The following is a 27,287-nucleotide window of genomic DNA, read 5'->3' as shown; positions in this document are numbered from 1 at the left end:
CATTTATTTCAATCATGTCCAACTCTTCATGATGCCATTCAGGGTTTTCTTGGCAAGTGGTTTGCCATTTCCTTCTCCAGCTCATTTTAAAGATGAGGTATTAAAGGCATAATAGGTTAAGTGACTTGCCCAGGATCACATAGCTAGTAAGTGTCAGAACTAAGATGCTCCCTCACTCTAGTCTTGATGCTTCATCCTTGCTGCTTCCAAAATCAAAGCCTCTAGTTGTTGGTGGCCTTTTCTTCCTCACATGAGTTTGTATCTACCTATTTTATGTCTTGTGACAAGGAAATCACTTTAAAAGACTGATATATATTAATTTAAGGTTGCCAAGGAATTCAGCTATGTAATTCCTAAATGAAAACTCAAGTCAGCAGTCAACCTTTTATGGAGTTTAATTACAAACAGGATGAAGAAAGGAATTAGAGATAGAGAGAGAGAGAGAGAGAGAGAGAGAGAGAGAGAGAGAGAGAGAGAGAGAGAGAGAGAGAGAAAGGGGAGAGAAGGGAATAGGGCTTAAATACCCCTTCTGTTCAGGCTGGGCCAAAAGGCCCAAGTCCTTAGATAGCTGGGGCAAAGAAAGGAGATCAGTCCCTATTACTCACATGACCAAAATGGAGAAACAGTCTCAGGGGCCTCCACCTCCAGCTTCCTTCAGAGCAAGCACAACCTCTCAGAGCCAAAACCTCTCCAACCAACCACCCTCCATCCTCAGACTCCTCTATCTTTAAGGAAACCATCCAAGTTCCCTCCCCTCAGTTCTCACATCTACCAATCACTGTCCACCAATTTCCCTGTGCCAATGGAGGCTCTAGCTTAACCCAGGACCGCCCAGAGGTCTGTGGCTTTGCACATGTCTGTTGAAGGTCATATTCTCAAATAATTAAATCTTGATCCTTTGCTGCAGCCCTTCCCAAATCCTGTAAGGACTGAGTGGGGTGGAAATTGTATTCTCCAAGACCTGGTTCTGTCATTCCAAGTATCTCTATTGTATCAATTCTAAAATCAATCATGACTCAAAGAAATTCCTGTTCTATGCTTAAGCATAGGTCAAAGCCCTTTCCATTGTTCAGTAAAAGGTTTCTGTCCTAAAGTAGTCTTAAGAAGGGAGGAGAAGGATCCTCCCATGCCAATGGGGTTCACATTCCAATAGAGTTCCCACTATCAATAGGAAATTTTTCAAGTATGAAATTTCCCAATGGTGAAATTTCCAACATTTATAGGTCTAAGAAATTTTAAGGTTTACAATCTATATATTGTATTTCTTTAAGAATAACAGCTAGTGTTCATATGTTGCTTTAATTGTTGCAAGCTCTTGATATATGGTATCTCATAGAATCCTGAAAACCTGCTGAGGTAGGGGCTACTATCATCTCTACTTCACAGAGGAGGAAACTGAAGCTAGTAGGATTAAGTCACAGCTAGGAACAAGGAAGGCAGGATTTGAAATCAAGTTTTTTGTGACAACATTCTGTCCTTTATAGTCTGTGCCAATGCAAATTCTGTGAGAGCAGAGACAACTTCCCTTTGTTAATTATTTTCTGTTTATCTTGTATATAACTTGTTTACATTTAGTTTTGGTTTTTCTTTTCTTCCCCATTAGACTATAAGCTCTTCAAGGACAGGGACTGCCTTTTGCTTCTTTTGAAACCTTGGCACTTAGCATACTGTCAGGCACATAGTAGATGCTTAATAAATGTTGACTGATAGGTGTGTGTACAACACCTAGAACAATGCTTTGCAAATAGTAGGTGCCTAAGTAATGCTTATCAAAGTTAAGTTGGCCTTGAACATATCACTTTCTGGTTCTCAATTTCCTTTTCTGTGAAATGAAGGAATTGGATTCCAAAGTCTCTAAAGTATCTTTTAGTTCCACAATTTCTCTTCTCTCCTCTCCCCTCCACTTCTTTTTATTTTGACTGATATTTGACCATAATAAGTTTTTGTTTCAAACATATCGCAGGAGAGAGACAGAGACAGAGGGGGAAGAAGAGAGAGAAAGTGTGGGAAAGGGAATGGAAGGAGGTAGAAAGGGAGAGAAGGAAGAGAGAGAGAGAGAGAGAGAGAGAGAGAGAGAGAGAGAGAGAGAGAGAGAGAGAGAGAGAGAGAGAGAGAGAGAGATTTGAAACTAAGATAATCAGAAAACATTCCAGCATTTGTTGTGTATGTACTATCTTTTTATTTTATTTTTTTTGGCTTTTGTATTCCCAGAACCTAACATGATGATTGGGACTTAGTAGATAATAAATGCCATTGAATGTTGAATGAATGCTAGACACTCAGCATTGATTTGAGTGCATGCTTTGCCTTGGTATCAGTTTCTGGGGTGTATCCCCAAGCATGATTTCTAGTTCATTCCATTTACCCAAAGGTTGCTGAATCTACTGGCAGACCAAGCTGAGAATCATGAGTAGACTCATTCAGACTCTATCCTTGGAACCAATTACCAGCTTCTGAAAGGCTCTGTCTTTTGCCATTCTTCTCCCTGAATCTGGGCAGGATAGTTATAGTCACCTTAAAAAATATTTAGTGCTTAAACACATTTTATATTTTTTAATCATTGAGCTAAATTATGTGGTCTAGTTAGTTCTACTAAGCAGAGAACCATGGTGAAGAACTGGATGAATGAGTTAATATCTTTGCTTACTTAAGAATCGAAAAGTTGAATTTAGTCAGCTGTCTGAAAGACTAGCTCCCCAGTCATTCATGAGAAAGTGAGCCAGGAAATTAATTGTTCACTGAATACCCACTGAATACAGTGTACCATACTTAAGAAGCCATGTGACATGGTAGGAAAAGCACTGGATCTGAAAAAAAAGGAGATTTAGATATAGATACAGATATAGGTAGAGATTGTGCTATGGGGATCTTATCCCCTCCTCCTCCTGAGTGGCCTGACCTGTTCTTCAGCATTTCTCACATAACACAGTTACATCAGGTTTTGCGTCTGTGTTTGTGCTGTATGTCAATAAAAGTGAGGGGGCAGTGACTGACAGGAGCTTTTGAATGAATGTGGGAATAGAGCAGGCAGGTAAGGGAGAAAGAGGAAGGGATTGGCAGGCTAGGCAACTCGTGGTTAGGTTACTTAGAGGAATGATGAGATTTAAAACTATGATTGTCTACCCTTTCTAACAAACTTTATAAAATATATATTTGTTTAGAAATATTAATTTAATTCTTACAAGATACAGACACAGGCATAGATATAGATATAGATAAAGGTACAGATAGAGGTATAAATAGTAGTAGTAGTCTCTCGGTAACCGAGGATGATGATGATCTTTGTGCGTTTTTGTGCACAAAGACACTTGTGCATGAAGATTTAAGTGGAAAAGTCGATGCACAGAGACAGTCCCACTCTCTCGGCATTGGAAGCCTGGGTCCATTGGCACGAAAAGTCGTTACACCTGGAGACTTCCTCAGCTGCATTGGATGGCCCTGTTGTCTTTTGTGCTCCAACACGCCCTAAGCACTCCACAGTGCTTTGCTGCGTCGCCATCTCAGCCGTTGAACCTTCTTATTGGTTTCTTCCGCCTGTTCTGCCAAAGCAGTCTTCACATGCTGGGTGAGCAAAGCCCTGGTTCACTAGGGGTCCACGATGACCCGATGGCTACCCTCACAAGGTTTAGCCGGCCTGTCGAAGCTGTTGCCTGGGGTGTGGTGCTGCCGCATGCTAGCAGCTACTGGGAGTCACAAGTGAGAGCTGGGTGTCAGGTGGGGGTCAGAGGCTGGAGAGCTGCCTTAAGAGGGCATGACAAGCCCTCCATACCAGAGATACTACCCCTCCCTGAACACCCCATACAATGGTAGACCAAACAAAACACCTGTAGGATTATTTGAGAACATTTCCCCAAGTGTCAAATGATTGAACATGAGCCGAATCAGTGAGTTCTGAGTGAACTTAGTATAAAAGAAGGTTTAAGGTTCTGAGCTCTGTTATTTTTAGAAAGACATTGATAAGCTGGATGGCGACTTCATATGATTTTAGGAATTTGTATTATAGGTATTGAAGGAATTAGGGATGTTTAACTAGAGAAGAGAAGTGACAAGATGAACTTTCTTTGATCCTGGAGTTATTTCAGGTGCCAATACAGTTTATTGAATATGGGGATCATGTGGCAAGACCTAAACTTTCCAAAGATCAGTTTTACAGTTGAGTGGAAGATGGACTGGAGTGGGGAGTGACTCAAGGCAGGGTGACCAAAGAGCGAATTGGACAACAGTCCAGGCATGAGGTAAGAAGGGCCTGTAGCAGCATGGTGACAGTGTCAGAGGAGAGAAGGGGGTGTCAGCAATGTTGTAAAGGCAGAATCAATAGAAATTGGCAGCAGATTTGGTGTAGAGATGGGGTGAGAGAATAAGGATAACAATGAGAGACAGATATGATGATTATAGGTAGCATCAAGAATCAGACCTGTCATTTGGAATAAGAAAGCTGACTGATTTCAGAAGTCAGGACTAAGGATAAGTAGAATCTGCATAGAGGCAAATTTAAACCTAATTTCAGGAAAAACTGCCTAATCAATTTACCTATTTATTTCATTCTTTTTTTAAAGCCCTTCTGTCTCTGAGTCAACACTGTGTATTGGTTCCAAGGCAAAAGAGGCAGCAAGGGCTATGCAATGAGGGTTAAATGACTAGCCCAGGGTCACACAGTTAGGAAGCATCTGAGTCTAGACTTGAATCCACGACCTCCTGTTGCTGGGCATGGTTCTCAATCTACCTCCCTGCTCTACAACGGATGTATTTCAAAAGTGGAATGGGATACCTCAAAAGGTTGTCATTTCTTCTGGGAGATACTAAAACCAAAAGCTAGAAGCTCTCTTGTCAAGTGTGGTGAATTGAGGATTCCTTTTTGGGTGTGAATTGAATCAGATGGCCACTAATGTTCCTTCTAACTCTAAAATTCAGTTTTTATTCTTTTCAAGATTTAATCCATGAGATTCCTTGAGTAGGTAAATTTTGAATTGGATGTAGAATAAAAGGATAGACATGAATTGGTGAAAGAGATAATGCCGGATTGGGATTGGAGGGCAGTAATTAATTCAAATTCTATGAGAAATCCAAAGTAAAATGAGGAATCTAGGTTGTGTGATCTCTCTCTCATCCTTCTAGCTAAAAGATTATATGGATTCTGCCCTCAGGGACCTTGCTCCTAAGAGACATCCTATCACTGTTAATCAGTGTTGCAGTAGACAACCATGAATTTCCTATTGATACATCTATCCCTATTAAAGTCTCGCTCAGAGGTTCCTGAGCAAAGGGACTCTGGGTTTCTGAGGTCAAGCCAGAAGCCCATGAGGTCTTTAAGGCCCTATCAAGGTACAAAGGCTTCAAATAGGACCTACTGATAAACTATGCATCTGTTATTTAAATTTCAAAGGTTGACCATCATGTGGTGAAATTTTTCCTACACCATGAAGACTTCAAGGCATGGCTGTTGTTACAGTCTGCATCTATGGAAATCTGCATCCATAAAGTGAAGGATGCTTGAAGAATTAATAGATTAGCAATGGCTACAAAAGGTGGAATGGTGCTTTGTGTAAACAACACCTGTGAGGACAATGCCACTGGGCTTTTAATACTTAAGGATTCTTGGACTGAGTATCATGAACATCCTAGAAGAATAGATTTAGAGCCGGAAAGGAGATTATCTAATCCAACCTCCTCATTTTACATGATCTAACTGAGATTGAGAAAGGTTCAGATCATGTAGGGAAAAAGAGACAAGGTTTGAAATGTGAACGAGTGCCCTCTGATTCCATCTCCCACACTCTTTCTTTCATATGACACTGATAGTACATAGAGAGAAAACCCGGTGTATTTATAGAACATAGTGGAAGCTACAGAGGAAGCTAGTTCTTTGCCCTTTGGAGTTTGATAGTCTGCTTGCCCAGGTCCCTGTAGAACTTCATAACCTTTTACTGGCAGAAAGCATCTGGTCTCACTGTTTCCCTCCACTTAATTTAGCCACTCTTCATAAGAATTTGAGCCAGAGTACTCTGAGAGCCCTCTCTGACTTTTAAGAGTGTCCAAATATCTTTTCGAGCATCTCTGAGAAAGAACTATTTTCTGTAGGAAAGACAGATCAGAAAATTGAAAATCAAAGATGGACTGGCATGAGGCAAATTGTGTTCTATGAAGAGGACTTTTGGAATGTGGCTGTCTTAATTAGGCTCTTTGGATCTTGATCACAGATTGAGCGTTAAATTTCATTGTCATGTGGTAGCCTCGCTTTCCCATGGGGGAATTTTGCCTCCCTAAATATGCTATCAGCTGGAGTGTGAGGACTTGAAAAGACCTTAGAGATAGTGTAGTCTAACTGCATCTTTTTATAGAGAGAGGAAATTGAGACCCAGAGAGAGGAAATGATGAACCTGTAAGGCCACAAAGCTGGTCTAAAGATCCTTGAGGGACTTGTAGTATCTTATATGGCCCCTCCAGCACAAGCTTCAATAGGACCCCAAGAAATGCTCTTTGGTTGATGGGCTTTAAGCCAATAGAATTCCTCTTTTTTTAGTGCTGGGACTCCAGGCTGCCCATTAGCGAAAAGGGTTGTATACCATCAGAATGCCAATTATCCTAGTCCCAAGCAGTGGAGTTATTAGTGAGACTATGGTGTGCTAAAGTCAGTGTTTAGAGGAAAATTAAAGAGAAATGACTTATATAGGATAGATAGGATTTGGGGTTTAGTTTGTTTTTGTATTTTTCCATCCTATTGTTTTATTACCGATAATGATTTATTTGGAAAATAACATTGACATTTCTTCAAAAACAAAGATGGTGGAAAAGGAGATGATCTTTTCATATACTAAGAGTGGTGGGTAATGGATAGCTTGGGTTCTGGCTGGAACCCATGAAACATAGAAAGAAAGCTTTTGAAACCTTAAGGATTTCTAGTTTTGATGTGCCTTTTGGGGTAGGCCTCAAGGACTTTAATAAAGGCTCATGATTTAGTCTGAGCCAGTCGATCTCAGGTTTGCTTTGATTTTCCTTCCCTTTCAGGGTCTAGGAAGAAACCACTTGCTCAGGATGTCTTAAGTCAGCTGATATCTATCTGGAATTTATAAAAGTGCATCCAGGAAATCAATAAAGTTTAAATAGAGTAGGAGATTTTGGAGAGTAGTGATGTCAGGGGTCCAGGTGGGAATCAGGTGGGTGAGAAAGAAGAGAGAGGTGATAGCTTCATCATAGCCAACAGCACAATGTGATAGAGACATGAAGAGAGAGAGGTTTTGCAGGACTTGTGGACCAAGATGCAAGAACCAGGGTTCCAATGGAATGTTCCCAGTTGGTGGCAGTTTGAGCTGACAGGGGGAGGGGACTTTGTTTTTGACCAGAAGTCACTCTCTCCCTGGAGGTTTGAAGCTGAATGAAAGACCTTTGTGAGGCTGACTTGGTTTGGGGGGTTTCTCTGGCTCTGAGCAGTTGAAGTTGACACTGGGAAGAGAAACTTGGCTTTTGGACTTTGTCTCTGTCTCTCTTTCCCTGGAGGTTTGAACCTGGCTGAAAGATGCTGGTGGGCTAACTTGGCTTTTGGACTTGGTCTCTGTCTCTCTGACTCTGGGTAGTTGAAGCTGACTCTCCAAACTCTCAATTTTACCTCATTTAGATTAGAAAAATCCTCATCCCTCTTACCTCAGTTTCCCATCCTGTTATCCCAATAAACAAAACACCTTGACTTGAAAAAAGGAAAAGAAAAGAGAATCTTTGAAGTATACTCAAGGTGAGGCGGGGGGAGAAGAAAGAAGCAAAAAGCTTCAAAAAGACTTGGGAGGTGAGGCAGGCAAGGGAGGAGAGGGTTGCTTAAGGGAGGGAGTGAGGGAGGAAGGAGGTTAGGAAATAGATTGATCCATCAGCCTTCAGGATCAATAGGTAAAACTCCAGAGCAGACCTCAGAGTATTCTCCAGAGTAGATCCCCTGTGAACCAGCAATCTTTGTGTGGCAGTATCCCTGTGTGGCATCCCTTAGCATTTCTCATTCCTACCTCCATTACAAATAAGCAGCCTTAGGTTCCTGTAGCAGCTCTCTCTAGTCACAAGCCATAGAGTAGAACAGTCATTGTAAGAAGAAACAGTTTCCCTCAATTTACATTCTCTACTTCAAGAAGAGTAATAGTTTCCCTCAGTTTACTTCTCTATTTCAATCAGTAGTAGTTTCTCTTCAGTTTACTCTTCTACTTCAACAACAAACAGGTACATCAAAGAAAGCAGTTAATTCTGTACAGGTGGGAAGAACTACACTTCTTGTCCACCCCATTGTCTACAAGGAGGTACACATGGAAGGGCAAAGAGGAGAATCCCATAGGATAAGAAGAACCAATGGAACAACAGACCACAAAATGTGGAATGATGCTTTGTGTAAACCTTCTGTGAGGACAATATGATTAGGCTTGTAAACCTTAAGGATTCCAAGAGTGGGTGGAAAAGTGATCAGTGTGGGAACTGATGAGATCATAGATAGATTCAGTAAAGTATTACAGTGTGTTTGCTTTTGAATATTTTGGTATGTTGAGGACCACTTACATAACTAATGCTTCAGGAAAGGACTCTTTTGTCTCTGTAATTCTAGGTTCTGAAAAGTGGATAGATACTGAAAGAACAAGGATGCCTGATGGGATTTGGGAGAAAATTTTTGCATTAGGAGCTGTAAGACCATTGGTTTCCCTAAGTCTACACTTGGCCATGAATAAATGAATTTTAGAAATGACTGTCAACAATATGGAAATGTTTTGCATGACTGCATATGAATAACCTACATCAAATTGCTTCTTTTCTTAATGAAGAGAGAGGGGAGGGAGGAAGAGAATTTGGAACTCAAAAATCTGAAAAACAAATGTTAAAAATTGTTTTTACATTTAAGTGGAAAAATATTTTTTAAAATGGGTGTGAGGTGCTTTATAAATATGACTAAGGTTGACTCCCCAAAAAGATATTAGAAAACATGCCTTCCTCCCCTCTTTAAAAAGATTGGGGATTATAGGCTAAACATCAGTCAATAAATGTTTATTAAAATTTATCATGTCAGACACTGGGCTAAGCACTAGTAGTGCTTTGTCCTTTCCTTTTTGAGCTCATTTGACAGACGAGGAAACTGAGGCAGACAATGTTAAGTGACTTGCCCAGGATCACATAGCTACTAAGTGTCTGAGGCCAGATTTGAACTCAGAGAGATGTCTACCTGCCTCCAGATTTGGCATTCTACCCTCTGTGCCACCTAGGGCAAGTGCCCTTGCTAAGCACTAGACACAAAAAAAGTGGTTCAACAATTCCTGCTTTCAAGTACTTTACACTATATTGATGGAGACAACATGCAAATAACTAAATCCATACAAGACGTATATAGAGTAGCTGAGACATAATTTTTAAAAAGGAAACACTAATGCTTAGGGTGTAAGGGCAGGCCTTCTGAGAAGGGGAGATTTGAGCTAAATCTTGAAGGAAGCCTAGAAACAAAGAAGCAGAAGTGAGGATGTTGTAGGGGGTTTGAGGTGAATCCCCTGGGGTTCAGGAAGGGTACCTTTTGCAAGGATGCAAGACTCCAAAAGTCATCTTAAAAATAAACAGAGAAATTAATTAATTTAGAAGGTAATGTTGAATCTGGCCAGGAGGACAGCATAGGTGGAAGACTGCCTCCTAGGGGGAGAGCATAGATGGAAAGATGTTCCCGATGACATCAATTCTGGGGTCTTTATACTCTTTACAACAGTGAAGACAGGACTCTATGCACTGAGGCACGGGCAGGGGGGTTTGCCTGAAGACATTGAGAGTGACCTTCATAGTTTAGAGGACAGATAGAGGGCTAAGATACAACTTGATGATATCAAGGAGGTATATCTCTCTGTCCATCTAAAGGATGATCCAAGGAGGATAATCCTCTCAGTCTTATAGGAGTTATCAGATGTTTTAGGTTAGGAGTCACAAGGATAGAAGGGAGCAAAGGAATTTCCTGCTTACAATTTGCCTGAAACACTTCTACACTTTGGGGGGTGCAATGCCCATGGCAAGGAGATGGTATTCCAGGGATGGAGGGCATTGAGTGTGTTAACTGGGAAAAAACAGAACTATTAAATAGTCAGAAAAACAACTCTTTAATTAAGGAAAGAGGTTCAGCTCAGCGCTTTCTTCAAGGTCTCCACTCAGAGCTGCATGCTACACACCCGCCCAGAGTCCCAAGACTCATGACTGGTTGCTCTGGACACTGACCCCTGGGAGAGCCAACCATGCTAGATTGACAACTCCAAGGAACAAAAGAATTTGGGGGACCTATATACTATTTGGGGGATTCAGTGGCAGGGACAGATGATTGATATTACCACAGCTACAAGGAATTGGGAGGGTTCAAACCGTAGGGAGTATAATCAAGCTTGGGAAAGGAATCATAACCAGAGGCTCCAATGTAAGGGAAGGGGCTACTTACAATGGATGCTAAAAGGATGGTCCCAACCCAGGTGTGGGTCTTCTTGGGAAAGGATCTCTGCTACAGTGGAGGAGACTACCTAAGACCAAAAGGGTACTTGGCATTTGCTTAGCTCCACCTAACAGGGATCGCCATTTACCTTGGGGTCCATTATTCAGTCTGAAACTGCTATCCTGAGATTCCTTTTAGAGTAGATTCTCATGGGAACAGGGAACAAGAACAAGCTTTGGTGTCTCCAACTTACAAGCTAGTCCTACAACTTGGGGTTCATCGGATCTTACTAAGCTACAAATTTTGGGGTTTCTAGATTCCATGTCGATTAGTGTAATACTAGAAAGTGTCAGCTCTCGTTTATATTGGGTTCCAATGTTTGTAAAGCATTCTCCATAGGGTATCTCATGTGATCTTTATACCAACCCTGTGAGGAAGGGTCTGCTCTTATTCCCATCTGTTGGATGAGGGAGGAGGGAACTGAGTCTGAGAGAGGTTGGTCAAGGTCCCTCTGTTAGTGTCTGTGGCAGGGTCCAAGTTCAGGTCTTTCCAACTCACCCTCCAACTCTTTATCTGCTGCATTTGCTATTCTGTCATTCTGGTCCTGTCTGAATCTTCATGACTCCATTTGGGGTTTTCTGGGCAAAGATACTTGGAGTGGTTTGCCATTTCCTTCTCTAGCTCATTTTACAGATGTGGAAACTGAGGCAGAGTTAAGTGACTTGCATACACAGCTAGTGCTTGAGGGAATATTGGAATTTAGGAAGATGCATTTTACTGACTCCAGGCCAAGTGTTCTATCTACTTGGCCACCCAGATGTTGGGTTTTAGAAGCATGGAAACAGAAGATGGGAGTATTGTGTTCAAGGATGAGCAAGTAAACCAGAGCAGGATGGAGGGTCCTGAAAACAAAGGGGACATCAGCAATCTATTGTCAATCAACAAGCATTCATTAGGTTCCTCTTATGTGTCTTACAGCTCTGGGACCTCAGAACAACATTAGAGAAAAGTTAGAGAAAAAGAGGCTCAGAGAGGTGGCCAACCTCTCAGCCTGTGCCCTTGAGGAAGAACATGAATCCAAATCCCTTGACAGCCAATCTCTTGCTCTCTCTCTTTTCAACTTTGTTCTTTTAATTAGACTCTGTTCCTTCAGGCTCTACTACTCCAGAGGGATTCCAAGTTGCAGTTGATCCCAAAGGGAAAGAATTTAATTCTCAATGAGGCTTTTCTTCTGCAAAAAAAAAAAAAGGGCACTCTGTCACTTCTTAAGTCAGTTATTTCAGGAAAAAAACAACTGCTAGTATACTCCAACTCCCCACTACCTCCCCTCTCCTAAATTCTGTGATGGGCTCATGTCTATAAATGAATGAACATTAGCCAACAGATTACTCAATCCCCTTCCTGTTTATATGTCTGCCCTCAATTGGAAATGTGTTTATTTAAACAAGACTTTCCCTGTTTTATTACCTTCACTGCCATCCTGCCCCCTCCCCTTTTAGTCCCCCACCAAGCGAAATATGTGGGAAATGCCCACTTGGGCATTCTTTTCCCAGGATAGTTCTCCAAGAGGCAAGGGGGCTCAAGTGAATTTACTACTAGCTTGTAATTCACCAGTCAATTAATCAACAGACATGTATTGTGTCTTCTAGAAAGCTTTTAAAGGGTAAAAATAAACAGGAGATACCATCAAGGCCCTCACTGTAGGCCCATAGCTTACCTGAAGGAAGAAAGGAAGCAAACATTTATAAGGTACTTACTATATGTCAAGAAAGGTGTTAAGTTCTGAGAATACAAGTCAATAGAAGGCATCTGCCTTTGAGGAGTTTATATTCTAATGGGGGGAATAGCTGAATTGGGGAGAGGTAGGATAAAAGGTATCTGGGGGCACAGTTTTGAATTCTGGAAGTCAGTAACAAGAGTGGGAAGATAAAACCAGAGAATAAGTAGGGAAGAGAAGACATGAGCATGCAGAAAGTTAAATAATAATTATTTGAGAATCAAATAATTATTATTTGAGAATCAAATAATATATTATAATGGACTGATGGCTTGGTACTATGTGGTTAATTGCTCAATGAGTGCAACCAACAAGTGCTGACTAGTTTTGGGGAGGAGATAGTTTACTACATTTTGAATCTAGGCAAGAGTTTAGGTCCTCAAAGAGGGGGTAATTCTATATAGGGAGATCAACATGGTCAAAGGGAAATGTATATAGGAATACTGAGAGATCAAGAAGGATGAAGATATAGAAGAAGCCATTAGATTTGGAATTTAAGAGAGCATCGATAACTTTGAAGAAAGCAGTATTAGTTGGATCATGAGGTTGGATGCCAGATTACACAAGGTTATTTTTTTCTAATTACATGTAAAATTTTTTAAGCTTTTGTTTTTTTAAGACTTGAGTTCCAAATTCTCTCCCTTCCTTCCATCCCTCTCCTCCCTCATTGAGAAGGAAAGCAATTTGATATAGGTAATATGTGTGCAGCCATTCAAAACATATTTCCATATTAGTCATGTTGTAAAAGAAAATAGACCATAAACCCCCCAAGAAAAGTAAATTTAAAAAGAGTATGTTTGATCTGCATTCATACTATATAATTTCTTTCTCTGGAGGTAGATAACATTTTTCATCATGAGTTCTTCGGAATTGTCTCATAGCTAAGTCATTCAGAATTGATCATCACACACTATTGATGTTACTGTGTACAATGTTCTTCTGGTTCTGCTCACTTCATTTTATTGCAGACAGTTTAGAAGCAAGTGAAAGGAGAAGAGGAGGCACGTGGTCTAGAAATTTTCTTAAGGAGAGTCATCATAAAAGAGGGAAGGATATAGGACAGTGATGGCAAATCTTTTAGAGACCAAGTGCCCAAAATGCAACCCTTACATCATGTGAACTTGCCCCTAAACAGGAGAGGGAGGAAGCACTCCCTTTGGGCTGCTGTGCAGGGGGGTGGGTGATGAAAGAAATGTCCTGAGGCACGTGTGAGGAGGGGGAAGGGGAGGGAAGCAGCCCCCTTCCAGCACATGTGCCATAGGTTCACCAACACAGATCTAGGAAAATGACAAGTAGAAAGATATAATAAAATAAGGATTTTTTAAAGATTGGAGAGTCATGGGCATATTCGTAAGGATCAGGGAAAGAGCTGGTAGATAGGGAGAAATCGAAGATAGTAAAGATGATAATGGGGTCAACAATTTGAGAAAGCTGGAGGGCTTCACATTAAGGATGTTTGTTAAGAGATTGAATTTGGCAATGTGAATCTTAAAAATTCTCAGACCCTACTTCAGAAGATTTGGTTAAGACCATTCCCCATTTTAAACAATGAAGGGACTTAGTCAGGAATGTGAGAACTCTACTCCACCCATACTTAAGCATACTTTAGGGGAAGATAAAGTTGTAAATTCTTTACTGAACAATGAAAAAGTACTTAACTCATACTTATAGTGAAGCAAAAGCTTTAAGCTAAGTCTATTTTTAGAAAGGCGCTAAGTACCTATGAAGGTCAGGCAACTTGCAAACATACAAGGGACAAGCTTAACAAAAGAGGTGTGAGGTTTTAGTCTACTCAGGTGTGAATTAAGAATGGTCAGTCCTGTGAAAACGTCTACTGTGATTGGTAGATGTGAGAACTTGTGGGAGGTGACATAGGAGAAAATCTCTTTAAAAGGAGGTCAGAAGCTGAGAGAAGGGGACTCTCCTGGAGAGATCTCTTTGAAGAGGGTCAGCTTGCCAAAGCTGATGGAGAGGGCTTGGTGGCTGAACTTAGTTGAGCTGAGGAGCTGAATTGGTGGGTCTCCCAGAACACTAGAATCTTTCTTGGGACAATTCTTGTGGTAAGTGGATTAAAGACTGACTGATCTCTCTTTTAGGGCTTCAGCCTAGGCTGGCCTAGGCTGGTCTAGCCCCTTTCTCATTATTTCCTCTTATTCTCTCTCTCCCTTTCATTAATTCCTTAATTTGTATTAATTAAAATCTCTATAAAACCCAGCTGACTTGGGTATATTTCATATTTGGGAATTTTTCCCTGGCGACCACTTTATATTTGATTTAACTCAAGATGCTGTCTTGAAACCATATTTCTGCGGTCACAATTTAAGGCAACCACTCTTTTATCTGTAACAGTTTATGCCAAACACTATTTTAACTATAACAGCAAGGAGAAAGATTTCTTTTTCATGTGAGCAGGAGTGCAGTAGGAGAAGATGACTGAGTAATGTGAGATGAGGAAGGAGGATTGGGGGTTCATAGCAAAATGCCTCAGTTTATTTTTTCTTAAGTGTGAGGTGAGGTCCTCTATTGAGGGAATAGAGTTGAGAGGCTTGAATAAGGATAGAAAGATCTGAAATAGCCCCTGTAGTGACTTTGTGGTGAATTAAATAGAAAAATTGCCTTGCTGCTATGAGGGCACAGCAGATTATGTGACATTAATTTGTAGTGGACACCATCCATACCGTTTGGTGATTTTTCTCTAGCTCTATTTAGCAATATGAGAACTGCACAGATAAGGGAGGGATGATTCAAGACTAGAGATTGGCAAGGCAAGATTGGCAATTGGACAAAAGACTCAAGTTTAGAGGATACTATAAACTTGAATTGAATCATCAAGGAGTTAAGATAAGGAAAGAAGAACTTAAAACCAGATCAGGTTGTGATGATCTGGGAAAGAACCGAGGAGGTGGAAAGATTGGATGTCTGGGTCAAGGTAAAGACAAAGATCAGGGCTAGGGGTCATGTGGCATAGGATAAGAGAATGATAAAAGACTATAATCAGATAAAGGAAATCCAGAGTTCAGGAACATGGAAGTGGAACATTTGTGAATGATGGCAAGACCAAAGATAGTATAAATTGTATTAGTGGGGGACTTTGAAGGAGGAACCAAAATTCAGCTAAGTGGGGAATCAATATAAGGTGATACTTCCTTACTTCCTCCCCTTCCCCCAAGTTGAGCTGTTGACCAATGGAGTCAATCTGACTAGACTAAAAGGGTAAGTAATATTTTCCCTCAGCCTCCCTTTTTGAAATGATATTTGAAGTTCCCCTCCTAATAGATTTGAATCTGATTCAAGTTTCTATTAAAATCAAGATGTCTATTTTATTTAGGTAATAAAGGGTTGAAGGGTAATGAAGGACAGGAGAGAAAGGAAATCCCTAGCTATTTTTGATATACAGATCTTGAGGGTTTGAACCAGGGAATCTTCTTTAGAAATAAGCTCTGGGTTCCCCTAAGGGAAAAAGTGTAAAATGGAGATTTGAACCCTGAACTTTAATCCCCAGAAGTCCTTGGTACTTCCCAGAATTCCCTATAATCTCACCTGAGTCCTCACCTGAGTGTGATAACACAATTTAGTATTTAAAGGGCTCTCTGCCTCCCAAGCTCTCTCTTCTGCTTCTAAGCACATGCCTCTACTCATACAAGATGTAGTAAGTGAATTATGAATGGGTTAATCAGCCCTAGGCATGTGCTTTTCTTATTTTGTATTTTCTTATTTCCTTGATTTCTAATAATCTTTAATAAACCTCATAAAAATATAATACTTTTAGTAGAGAAACTAATTTAATTTTTACAAAAGGAGTCTTTTATTCTAAAGATTGTCACCAGTTGAGAGATAAGATCTTCTGCTGCTCAGGTGAAAGGATTGAGAGATTTTTGTATCTTCACAGCCAAGGGTAATTCTCCTTCTTAGATTGAGGAGCCCCAAACAAGAACCTCTTGGTTTCCCCCCAACTGCCTTATGAACCGGGCGGGGAATTCCATACCATCCCCTGATGTTAGCTGGGGTTCCTTCTGCTCTTCTTCTGAGACATTTCTTCAAAATTCAACTTTTTCATTATTTCTGGTCTTTCCTCTGATACAGAACATACCTGCATATAGCTGAGGCATAGTGGAGTAAGTCATGGACATTGAATAGACAGAAAAAAAAAGGGAAACTAGGGTAGTTGAAGAAACATCCAAATGTATATTGAAATCCCCTTGTTTGAGGGCATGATTTAGGATGGGCGGAAAGATTGATGAGCCAGGACTGAATTCAATGAGTTGAATTCAAGTTCCACCTCTGAAACATATTGGCTTTGTGACTCTGGGAAAGTCGTTTAACTCGTGAGGAGTCCAGGTTTCAGAGCAGGTGCTGATCTGAATTGGTCAAAGTTCCTCATCAAGTGCAACTGATACCAATGAAATCCCAGGTCTAGTCAGAAAAAAAATTACCCAGGTATACTTTGGGGAAGGTAGCGTTTCTGTCATGAGAAGCAGGCTTGCTTATTGGATGGAGGGCTTGCCTCAATGTCTTCTGGAAGATACTGGTTTTATGACTGGGGGAAAGCCACTTAGCTTTTCATTAACTTTATACAGATAACAAGGGAAATGACATAGTTTAATACTGATTCAATTCACAAATGTACAACTCAGTCCAGGTAAACCCCTCTGACTAAGTGCCAAGGAAGTGCTAACCTGGTATCGCCATAGGCAATTTCCTCTATTTGTGAAATCACTAGTCCTTCTGAACACAATACAAACAGATTGGAAAGAGGTTAGAACTTGGGTGGAGAAGACCTGAATTTTGAATCCTTTATTTGACATTTATTAACTGTGATTTGGGGCAAGTCACTTTACATCTTTGAGCCTCAGTCTCTTTGGGGGGGAGGGGGAGGAAATAATAAACAACAATAATATATTAGCTGTAAATTGCTTCCTGCATGTGACCTTTGATTATTATAAAATCCTCACGGATTCTGACTTCAGCAATGAATATACAAGACTGCAGATCGGTCTTGAGAAAGCCAGGGAGAGATGTGACTTCAATTTAATCCTCCAAGTCCTAGCTTCCTTATCCTTGCCATTGGTACAAGAGATGAGAATGAGAAGGGCAGGTGGTTAGTTCAGCTAGATGATAATTACTATTTCTTCTGAAACTTAGGCCTGATGGTGGAATTTACCAACCCTGCTTAGTTTCTTATTCATTCACTTTTGGGAGCTGATACTTAAATGTTGGCATGATTTCCCTACTTGGCTGAAATGCCAGGCCCTCAAGGGGAGTCCAGAGAGTGATCTTCCGCATGCCAGGTTTCCAAGGCTGGTGATCCTAAATAGACCCTGAAGGACAGGGAAGTTAATTAACTTTCCTGAGGCCTTATGTGTAAAAAGTCTTAGAGATGAGATTTGAACCAAGCACTCTGAATGAAAAGATAGCAATCTCTTTTTAAAATCCTTACTTCACATCTTAGAATTAATATATAAGTATTGGTTCTATGGCAGAAAAGAGGTAATGGGTAAGTAATAGGGGTTAAATGACTTGCCCAGGGTCATTCAGATAGTAACTTAGAACATCCTATCTTCAGGCCTGGCTTTCTATCTACTGAACTCCCTAACTGCCCCCTCACCCCCACTAGCAATCTCTTTCCACCATATCACTTAATCTTCCTTCTTTTTCACTCCTCATTTGACATGGTTGAGTTCTCCTCATGATTCTAGTCACCTCCTTTGGATTTGTTCCAGATTTCTGAATGTCCTTCCATATATTTTATTTTATAAATGAGGAAAGTGGTGCAGACAGGGAAATGACTTGTCCAAGGTCACTAAAGTGTTATACAAATAGAACTGAAAACTGTAGTAAATTTTATCTATCAAATACATCACAGCTATCACATGTCCTACCATAGCTCCAAGAGTGAAAAAACTCATTAATACACTAACTGAAGTATTCAGTCTCCTCTTGATATGCCGTTTTCTTAAACAACAGGCTTGGATCTGAGGTCCTGGAAGAATAATTCATTCATTCATCTATCCATTCATCCATCCATCCATCCATCCATCCATCCATCCATCCATCCAACAAATATTTACTGAATGCTGGGGAAGGAATGACTATACTGAACACTAAAAATTCTGTCCCATTCAAACTCTGGTCACAGTCAAAGGTGATGTAATGGCATAAGACTGTTATTTTGGTTTCAGAGATGGCTGTCCTTGGCTAAGTGGGATTTTTTGGACATAATCAAAAGAAGGAAAAGTGAAATGTCTCAGGAAAACAAATATCAAAGAGGGTCCTGCAATACACTTTACAGAGCCTCATTCTGTTTGATTCCCCTTTCCCCCACTTTAAAAATCTTCCTTGATATTGTCAATATTGACACCAAGGGGGGAAAATCCAAAAGTGGATGGGGGAAGGAGGTTGGAGGACAGAAAGGATTTTTGTTTTTAATATTTACATAGCAACATATAAGATTTAAAATTTTGTTTCCAGAGGATTTGCAAACCAACTGTAGGACAAAACCAAGCAGAATGGGGAGGTCAGATTTTCCAGACTACTCCCCAAATATTTAAGTAGAAAGAGTTCCACATTTGGGTTCAGGAGGACCATCAGGAGGAATCCCGTAGGTGGTAGTTCTTTGACTTAAACAAGTCCCTTCACCCTCTCCAAGTCTCAGTTTTCTCATCTGTAATATGGGGGTAATAATACTTGAGAAAAGCCACCTTAGAGGGTTGTGGTGATGAAATGTTTGGAAAATACAATATAAAGTGAACTGTAATTATCAAGCAAAACTTAGACTTTCTGAATCTCTGATCAGAAAAAGAAGTTTATTTTAAAGAGGGGCTAATAACAGAAAAACTTCCCTAAACAAGGCTTTAGTTGAATTAATTCTCAAAGCCATTACCTATGTACTCTTTGTTTTTTAAACTAGGATTTCAATTATAAGGTCATATTGAGTAAATTCCCTTGAAGGCAAGGATGATGAGTTTTTGGTTAAAACAATTTTTCATCAGATAGTTTCTCTATCAAATAAAGCCTTCCTTTTTTTGTAAACAAGTCAAATACATTAACTGAAAAAACAACCAAGGTTTTTTATGATGTTCATTCCAGTCTGTCTTTGCCATCCCTCTGCGAAATAAAGATGTTTATTAGCATGCCTTCGCGAAAGCTGGTCTTTAGGAGGATCTACCAATCTGTAGCCTCTTGCGCCCCTTAGCGGACTAAACTGCTCCGGCCCAGGGTCTTGGCACTACCTAAGGCTAAGTGAGCCGCCAGTGCTTCACCCCTGTAATCACGTCTTCCTGCCAGAGACTCCGCAGCTCCCTTGGGCTTCCTTTTCCTTCTGGTTAAGCCCAAAGCTTGAGAGCCGGGCAGAAGGACGTTGGGAGAGACTGAGGGTGGAGCAGGTTTCCATAGACCCGAATCGGAGTCCCAGAGATTCGGTCTTCGAAAGGTGCGGAAGAGCAACTTCACAAGGAGAAAACTTAAGAGCACCCGCGAGTTTCCCCTATTAGCAGGTAGGAGCGGTGGGCACTTGGCTGGCGAGGGGATGGTGCACTAGGACTGGAGGGGCGAGGGCAGAGTGGCCAGAGAGGACAGGGAGGAAGAGAGCTAGGAACGATTTAGATTATCCTTCTCAGGAGGCTGCCTAGAAGAGGCAGGGATGCTCCAGGAGAGGCTGAAAGCTGGCTGGGATTCTAAGCTGCCCTTCTGGACCCGGATCCAGCCTGCAGAGGATTGAGCATCCCAGGTCTCACGTAGACGCCCGGGGGACGCAGAGACTGGGGGCGAGCGGGAACCGGGTGAGAAAAGCTAATACTGCGGGATGTGGAGGCATTCCACCTTTCCTTCTGTTTGCCCACAGGTTAGGGCTTTGGAGAGCAGCTGCACTCCTAGGGGCAGTGGAGACAAAGGTATTCTGGACTCCCCGAGCCGTCGCTTGGGAGACCTCTTTGGCTGTGTGGCCCCGGGTAGAAGGAGGGGCACGGGAAGGGACGGGAGGGGCAGGGCAGCTGGGCCCGCGCGCGGCTCCCCCTCCCGTGAGTCTCTCCTATAAAGAGCGCTTCCCAGCTTGTCGCCAGGCAGAGGCGAGGAGCGGAGCGCAGCTCCCAAGACGCGCAGCGAGTTGCGGCTCGGCACCACTACTGGGTCGCTCTCCTGGGTTCCGAGAGCTATGGCCAGAGCCCGGGACCACGGGTTGTGAAACGTTAGGCAGGCTGCAAAGCCAGCGAGACCCCAGCCCGCCATGGAGAGCTCAAGCGAAGCAACAGAGCCAGGGTTCCCGAACTGCAGCGCCAACTGGAGCCTGGAGCTCTCCAGCCCCGGAGACAGGAACCGCAGTTCCATCCCCTTTCAACGCAACGAGGCCATGGCCAAGGTGGAGGTGACGGTGCTGAGTGTGATCCTCTTCTTGGCACTGACCGGCAACCTGTGCGTCCTGCTGGCTCTGCGTACCACCCGCCACAAGCACTCCCGCATGTTCTTTTTCATGAAGCACCTCAGCATCGCCGACCTGGTGGTGGCAGTGTTCCAGGTGCTGCCCCAGCTCCTTTGGGACATCACTTTTCACTTTTATGGACCCGACTTCCTCTGCCGACTTGTCAAGTATCTTCAGGTGGTGGGCATGTTCGCCTCTACCTATCTGCTCCTGCTAATGTCTCTAGATCGCTGCCTGGCCATCTGCCAGCCGCTGCGCTCCCTGCGCAGGCAATCAGACCACCTCTCAGTCCTCTGTACCTGGCTGGTGTGCCTGGTGGTCAGCGTGCCTCAGATCCAGATCTTCTCCCTGAGGGAGGTGAGTGAAGGAGTGTACGACTGCTGGGCAGTGTTCATCCAGCCCTGGGGACCCAAGGCATACATCACCTGGATCACACTGACCGTCTACATCATCCCAGTGCTGGTGCTCAGTGCCTGCTATGGGCTTATCAGCTTTAAAATCTGGCAGAATTTGAAGCTCAAGACAGCTCATGAGCCCCGAGCTGCTGGGCTCTTGGCCTCATCTGTTACCTGTGGGGCAGATGCTGACAATGGGGGACCCCTGTCTCGGGTCAGTAGTGTCAAGCTCATCTCCAAGGCCAAAATCCGCACCATCAAGATGACCTTCATTATTGTCTTAGCCTTCATCGTGTGCTGGACTCCTTTCTTCTTCGTTCAGATGTGGTCGGTTTGGGACCCCGATGCCCCTAAAGAAAGTAAGAAGGGGGAAGTAGGAGGGTGGGGGGCTCCTTTCTCTTCACCTGTGGGTGCTGGGCATAGTCCTTCTGGCCCTTCTGGTTTTGATGGTGATACTTTAGCTACTAAGTAGAGAACAGGGAAAGGGAGATGGAGTGGTCGGTGGGTCTAAGCCACACAGAAAGTGCCAGCATAGAATGGGTATCCAAGGCAGGGACAGAGGTGAGGAATCACCCAGGCTTGAGGGAAGAGGAAGGTCTGATTAGCAAAGCCAGCACCAGGGCACAATGCTGAGGTATACTCTATCTTGTCTGAAATGCAGAACTGTTAGAGCTTTCTTTCCCTTAACCAAGTGCTCTCCTTCCAGGAGCATGGGGCAGAGTAATACATCAAAATTCAAAGGATTATAGATTTAGGACTGGAAGGGACTTTTGCGGTCATCTAATCCACCTCCCCCCTAATTTTACAGATGAGGAAGCCCAGAGGTTTAGAAAGGCTAAGTAATTTGCTTCAGGTCACACAGCAAACTTCAAACCCACTTCCCAAATCCAATGTTCTTTCCAAGGTACTCTATCTTCATAATGTGCTAAAATTCCCTGATCACACGAGTGGCACCTGAAAAGTCCTTATGTGAACCCACGCTCCCCAAATCAGTCACCACTTTCTGCCAGGTCATGTGCTTAAGAGCATCCTTTTCATTCACCTCCCTGGGTATGTGGTTCTTTGGGGCTGAATGAGTTAGCTGCTTTGTGCTTGTGAGCTACCAGGCAAATGTTCTGGGAAAAAAGAAGCTGAGAATCCCTCTTCCTTCACTCTCTAGCTGTTCAGCCCTAGGCGAGTCGCTTTCCTACTCTGTGGGGCTCATCTGTTTTCTCCTACAAAAAGAGGGGGGAGGACTCGATGATCTTCTAGAGTTACTTGCATTTCTTTGAGATGGTCAAATCCTACAGGTGGAGAGAGAATGCCGAGGTGTTTGTGGCTCCACCTACAAGTTCCTGTTGAAAGAGTCAGAAATTCCTTTTTTTTTTTTCCCTGATGGAAGAAGGCATAACTGAAGTGTTCATAATGCTAAACCTTTTCAAAAGCAAGAACAACCTCTGGTCTCTTGTTCTTAGGCACTGAGGGGGATGATGGTGGGCACTGGGATAGGGAGGTGGGAAGGGATGACTACAGCAGAGCACTTTACAACTTCTGTAGGGCTAAAATAACATCATTGGATGAGTCTGAGGTAGGGTTTGAATCTAGTTTTTCTGACTCCAAGCCCAGAACCTCACTCTGAATTCAGTTGCATTATCTATTATTCTGTGCTGCCTCTCAAGAAACAAACAGGACCATTCAGTGCCTTGGGCATTTGTGGGAAGGAGGAGAGCAGGATGGCCACTTTGTAAAGTGGCAGGTGGGACTTCACTTGGACCTTGGGTGGGGAGCAGAATTTCAGAGATCCAGACAGAAGTCCATGAGGACAATTGAAGGAATAGCTTGAGCAAAGGAGGATGAACAGGGCATGGGACAGAGAGGATCTGGGGCTCAGTGTAGCAGAGTATGTTGAGGATGAGTAGAGGGCAAAACTTGGTTTGGGGTTGTATTTTTAGAGTTGGAAGGAACATTAAAAGCCATCTAGTCCAATCTTCTCCTTTTGCCAGTAAGGCTACTGAATACTATCTCATTTTATCCTCACAATATCCCTGAGAAGTTGATGCTATTATAATTTCCATTTTACAGAGAAGTAAACTGAGAAAGTCTTGCCCAGAATTATGAATCCAGTAAGAGTTTGAGGCAGGATTTAAAGTTTGTTCTTCATACCTCTGTGCCCACCACTCTGTATACTACATTACCCAAGTGGCCTCTATGTGTCTCTATGGCACTACCAAGTCTGTTGGGGGTAGAAGGGAACAGATCAGGTAGGGTCTTGGAATACCATCAGGGGATCTGGGACTTGATCTGATAGACAACCACCATGGATTCTTCAGTATGAGAATGTAAGCTACTTGAAGATATGTATCACTAGTGCCCAGCACTGCACTTTGTAGGTAGGACACGTTTATTGGGGTAAATGGAATAGGAGCAATAAGACTAGTAAGGCAGAAGTATGGGTTGGAAATGAGGCTAGTTGTGAGACCATTAGAGTACAGGCTGGAGGTCATAGTATCATAGATTTAGAGGCACAAGAGATCTTAGAGACCAACTATTCCATACCCCCTCCCCTTTTACAGGAGGGGAAATTGAGGCCAAGAAAGGTTAGGTCATTTTTCCAGGGTTCCATGCTTAATAAATAAGTGTCTGAGGCATGATTTGAAATCAAGTCTTTTTGATTCCAAGACCAATCTTTATTGTGTTACTATCATGGTAGGAATGGAGAGGAGGTGGGATGAACTAGGAAACTATTTCAAAGGAAGAAATCTTAATACTCAGTGACTGGATATAGGAGGAGAATGAAGAATCAAAAATGACTCAGTCTGGAAGCCTGGAAGAATTGTGAAACTTGGGCAGAAACAGGCTGGTTGGGAAAGAGAGACAGGGTGGGTGAGGCCCTGCCAGCAGGAAGAAGACTGACCAATTTAGGGCGTCAGGCTGGATGTTGAGAGGAAGCATTAAAGATAGCCCCAGGGCCAGTGCTAATATTATTGGCTTTTCTTTCTCTTCCTCTGTTTGACAATCTCTCTCTCTCTCTCTCTCTCTCTCTCTCTCTCTCTCTCTCTCTCTCTCTCTCTGTCTCTGTCTCTGTCTCTGTCTCTCTCTCTCCCCTTCCCTCCTCTTTCTTTCTTCTCTCAGTGTTTTTTTGTCTCTGTCTCTTTCTCTCTGCCTCTCCATCCTTTTGGTGCATTCTTCTCAATCTCCTTATGTCACTCCCTACTTTTCTTCTTCTCTGCCTCTTTTCCCTTTTAGTTTTCAAAGCTTATACTGAGTCACCTTTATCCCTGATTTATCCTCAGGGTCTGCACATAGGCGTTTATTTATTAAATGTTGGCTGAAATTAGCTGGATTTAAGAGCTCCTTCTCCCAGTAAGTTATTTACTCCAATAACATGGAAGACTAGAATGCTTAAAGAGATACACATGGGGCAGAGAGGTGAAGGTCATGCAGCCAGTATGAATCAGAAGGTGAATGACTTAAAAACAAACCAACCAAGCCCTACCTTCTGGCTTGTCTTAGAAACAACAATAAAACAGAAGAGCTGCAAGGGCTAGGCATTAGGGTTAAGTCTAATCCATACAGCTAGGAAGTCTCTGAAGTCAAATTTGAATCCAGGATCTTCCTATTCCACTCAGCCACCAACCCTGGGTATTTTTTGATTGCAGATCTTCCTGACTAGTAACTCAGTTCTCTCTTCACTATTCTTCATCGCTTGATTAAATGTTAAAAATCCTCATGTATTCCCTAAGGTTGCATGTTCTTTTCTCTCATGTAAGCGTGTGAAAAAATGTATTTTTCTAACAAACATACAATACAACAAGAACAACTGAGCATAGTGGTTTTAATTTGCACAGTGGATAGGGTGTTGGACCTGGAGTTAGAAAAATCTGAATTCAAATCCTACCTCAGTCACTTGTTAGCTGTGTGACTCTAGCTGATTCACTTAATCTCTCTCAACCTCAGTTTCCTGATATGAAAATGGGGATAATAATAGCACCCACTTAAAAGGATGATTGTGAGGCTCAAATATTTAACATATATCACTTTGTAAACCTTAAAGCATTAAACACACATATATGTCTGACTGTCTATCTATCTATCCATCTATCTATCTATCTATCTATCTATCTATCTATCTATCTATCTATCTATCTGTCCATCCATCTATCCATCTATCTATCTGTCCATCCATCTATCTATCTATCTATCCATCCATCTATCTATCTATCTATCCATCTATCTATCTATCTATCTATCTATCTATCTATCTATCTATCTATCTATCTATCTATATCTATCTATCCATCTATCTATCTATATCTATCCATCTATCCATCTATCCATCTATCTATCTATCTATCTATCTATCTATCTATCTATCTATCTATCTATCTAATGTATCCCTCAACTTTATTTTTCCTGTAGATAATCGATCCACAAAAGAAAAACAGGATTCCCCCACTCCTACTGCAGAGAACAGGGAGATTAGATACATTAGCAGAGGGAATTTTAGGTCATGGTGGTTTCCTTTGCTTCTCTGACTTTTAATTCCCCCAAAGAAAACAGTGTGTGCCAAATGAGTTATGCAGGGTGTTTCTCTGGTTTTCCACATTATTCTTTTATGCATAGTGTTCTGAGAAGAATACCAATGTAGACACATACCAGGATGGATGATTCTGCCATTGCTGTGAAAATAAGACTCCTACCTACTCATCTAATACTTTTCTTTGAAAAAGATTTTCCAGCAAATTTTATTTTTTTCAGTTAATTTTCTCCCCTTCTAATCTCTTTACTCTGCCAAAAACAAACTCCCAAACTTTGTAATAAATAGACACGATGAAGCAAAACCTTTCCACATTGCTCAGGTCCAAAAATGTGTCTCATTCTGCATCTTGAGTCCATCATCTGGCTGGAAGGAGAGGTGAACGTGGATCATCTTTCCTTTTTGGTCCCCTGGGATCACGAGAGGTCACTAGGGAGTAGGAGCTAGATATGAGTGGAGAGGAAAGGAGGTGGCCCATAGCCAGCTGCCTGCCCAGACAGAAGAGGGCTGCTGGGTCAGGGGAATAGGCTGCCCAGACTCAATACTTAACAGGAGGGAGGATATGAGGATAGGCGTGTTCTCTGAAAAGGGGGCACTTACCCTTAGTCTAGAGGAAAATTAATTTCAGTAAGCTTAAGTCACAAGTTAGATTACAGGGCAGGGACTATTTATATAAAAGGACCATGTGTGGATTTTGTGGTTGGCCTTTGGGAGCCATAAGTGGCTGAAAATATAATTAGTGAGAATATTAAATGGCATCCATTGTATCCAGTCTGGGAGGGTGTTAGCAAGTGCTTAGAAGGAATAATAATGCAAGACTGAGAAACAAGGAGTTTTTTTGTGAACAGAATGGTGGTGTTGTATATAAGCAGGGCTGAAGAAAGAGTGCTAGACTGACAGACAGAAGACCTGGGTTCAAATACTGCCTCTGCCACTTGACTACCCAAATGCCTAAAGAAAATAATTTTTTTTTTGGGGGGGGGGCTTCAGTTTCTTCAGCTATTAAAGGAGAGAGAGAGAGATAGCATGGTGGAGATAGCATGAAAGAATGAACAAAACCACTAAATTCAAAGATTGAGGGCCTGGCTTCAAATCTTAGTTTTGCTACTGTATGATCTTGGGCAAATCATTGCTCTTTAAAGTGAGGGCATTGAGGGCAGCTAGGTAGCACAGTGAATGGAGTGCCAGACCTGGAGGTGGGAGGTTCTGGGTTCAAATCTAACCTCAGATGATTCCAATCTGTGTGTCCTTGGGCAAGTCAATTAACCCCAATTGCCTAGCCCTTATCAATCTTCTGCCTTGGAATGGATACTTAGTATTGATTCTAAGACAAAAGGTACAGATTTAAAAATAAATAAATAAAGTGAAGGAGATTAGACTCAAATGACCTCTAAGAACTCTTCCAGGTCTGTATCTGTGATAATATGAACTACAAACATTGCCATTGTCATCCTTAAGATTAATAAAGATGGGGGCAGCTGGGTAGCTCAGTGAATTGAGAACCAGGCCTAGAAACAGAAGGTCCTGGGTTCAAATCTGACCTCAGACACTTCCCAGCTGTGTGACCCTGGGCAAGTCACTTGACCCCCATTGCCTAGCCCTTACCACTCTTCTACCTTGGAGCCAATATAAAGTATTTACTCTAAGATGGAAAGTAAGGGTTTTAAAAAAAAGATTAATAAAGGTTTCTACCTAAATATAAAATGAATAAGCTGCCTTTCGTCCCTTGCCCCCACCAGCAAGGTGAAAACAGAAGTCATCTTTTGCTTTAGGGA

General features: G+C 42.1%; 1 protein-coding gene across 1 annotated transcript in view; it reads left to right on the top strand.

Moving 5' to 3' along the window:
- Positions 1-19,434: 19,434 nt before the first annotated feature.
- Positions 19,435-27,287, top strand: part of OXTR (oxytocin receptor) — a 35,984-nt gene continuing 28,131 nt past the window's right edge. The window contains exon 1 of the mRNA XM_016424471.2: positions 19,435-21,355. Coding sequence (XP_016279957.1) covers positions 20,410-21,355 — 946 coding nt within the window. The 5' untranslated portion in view covers positions 19,435-20,409. The remainder of the gene's footprint in view (positions 21,356-27,287) is intronic.

This window comes from Monodelphis domestica, chromosome 7, assembly GCF_027887165.1.
Source record: "Monodelphis domestica isolate mMonDom1 chromosome 7, mMonDom1.pri, whole genome shotgun sequence".
Lineage (NCBI taxonomy): Eukaryota > Metazoa > Chordata > Mammalia > Didelphimorphia > Didelphidae > Monodelphis > Monodelphis domestica.
This window is presented reverse-complemented; position numbering and strand designations above follow the sequence as displayed.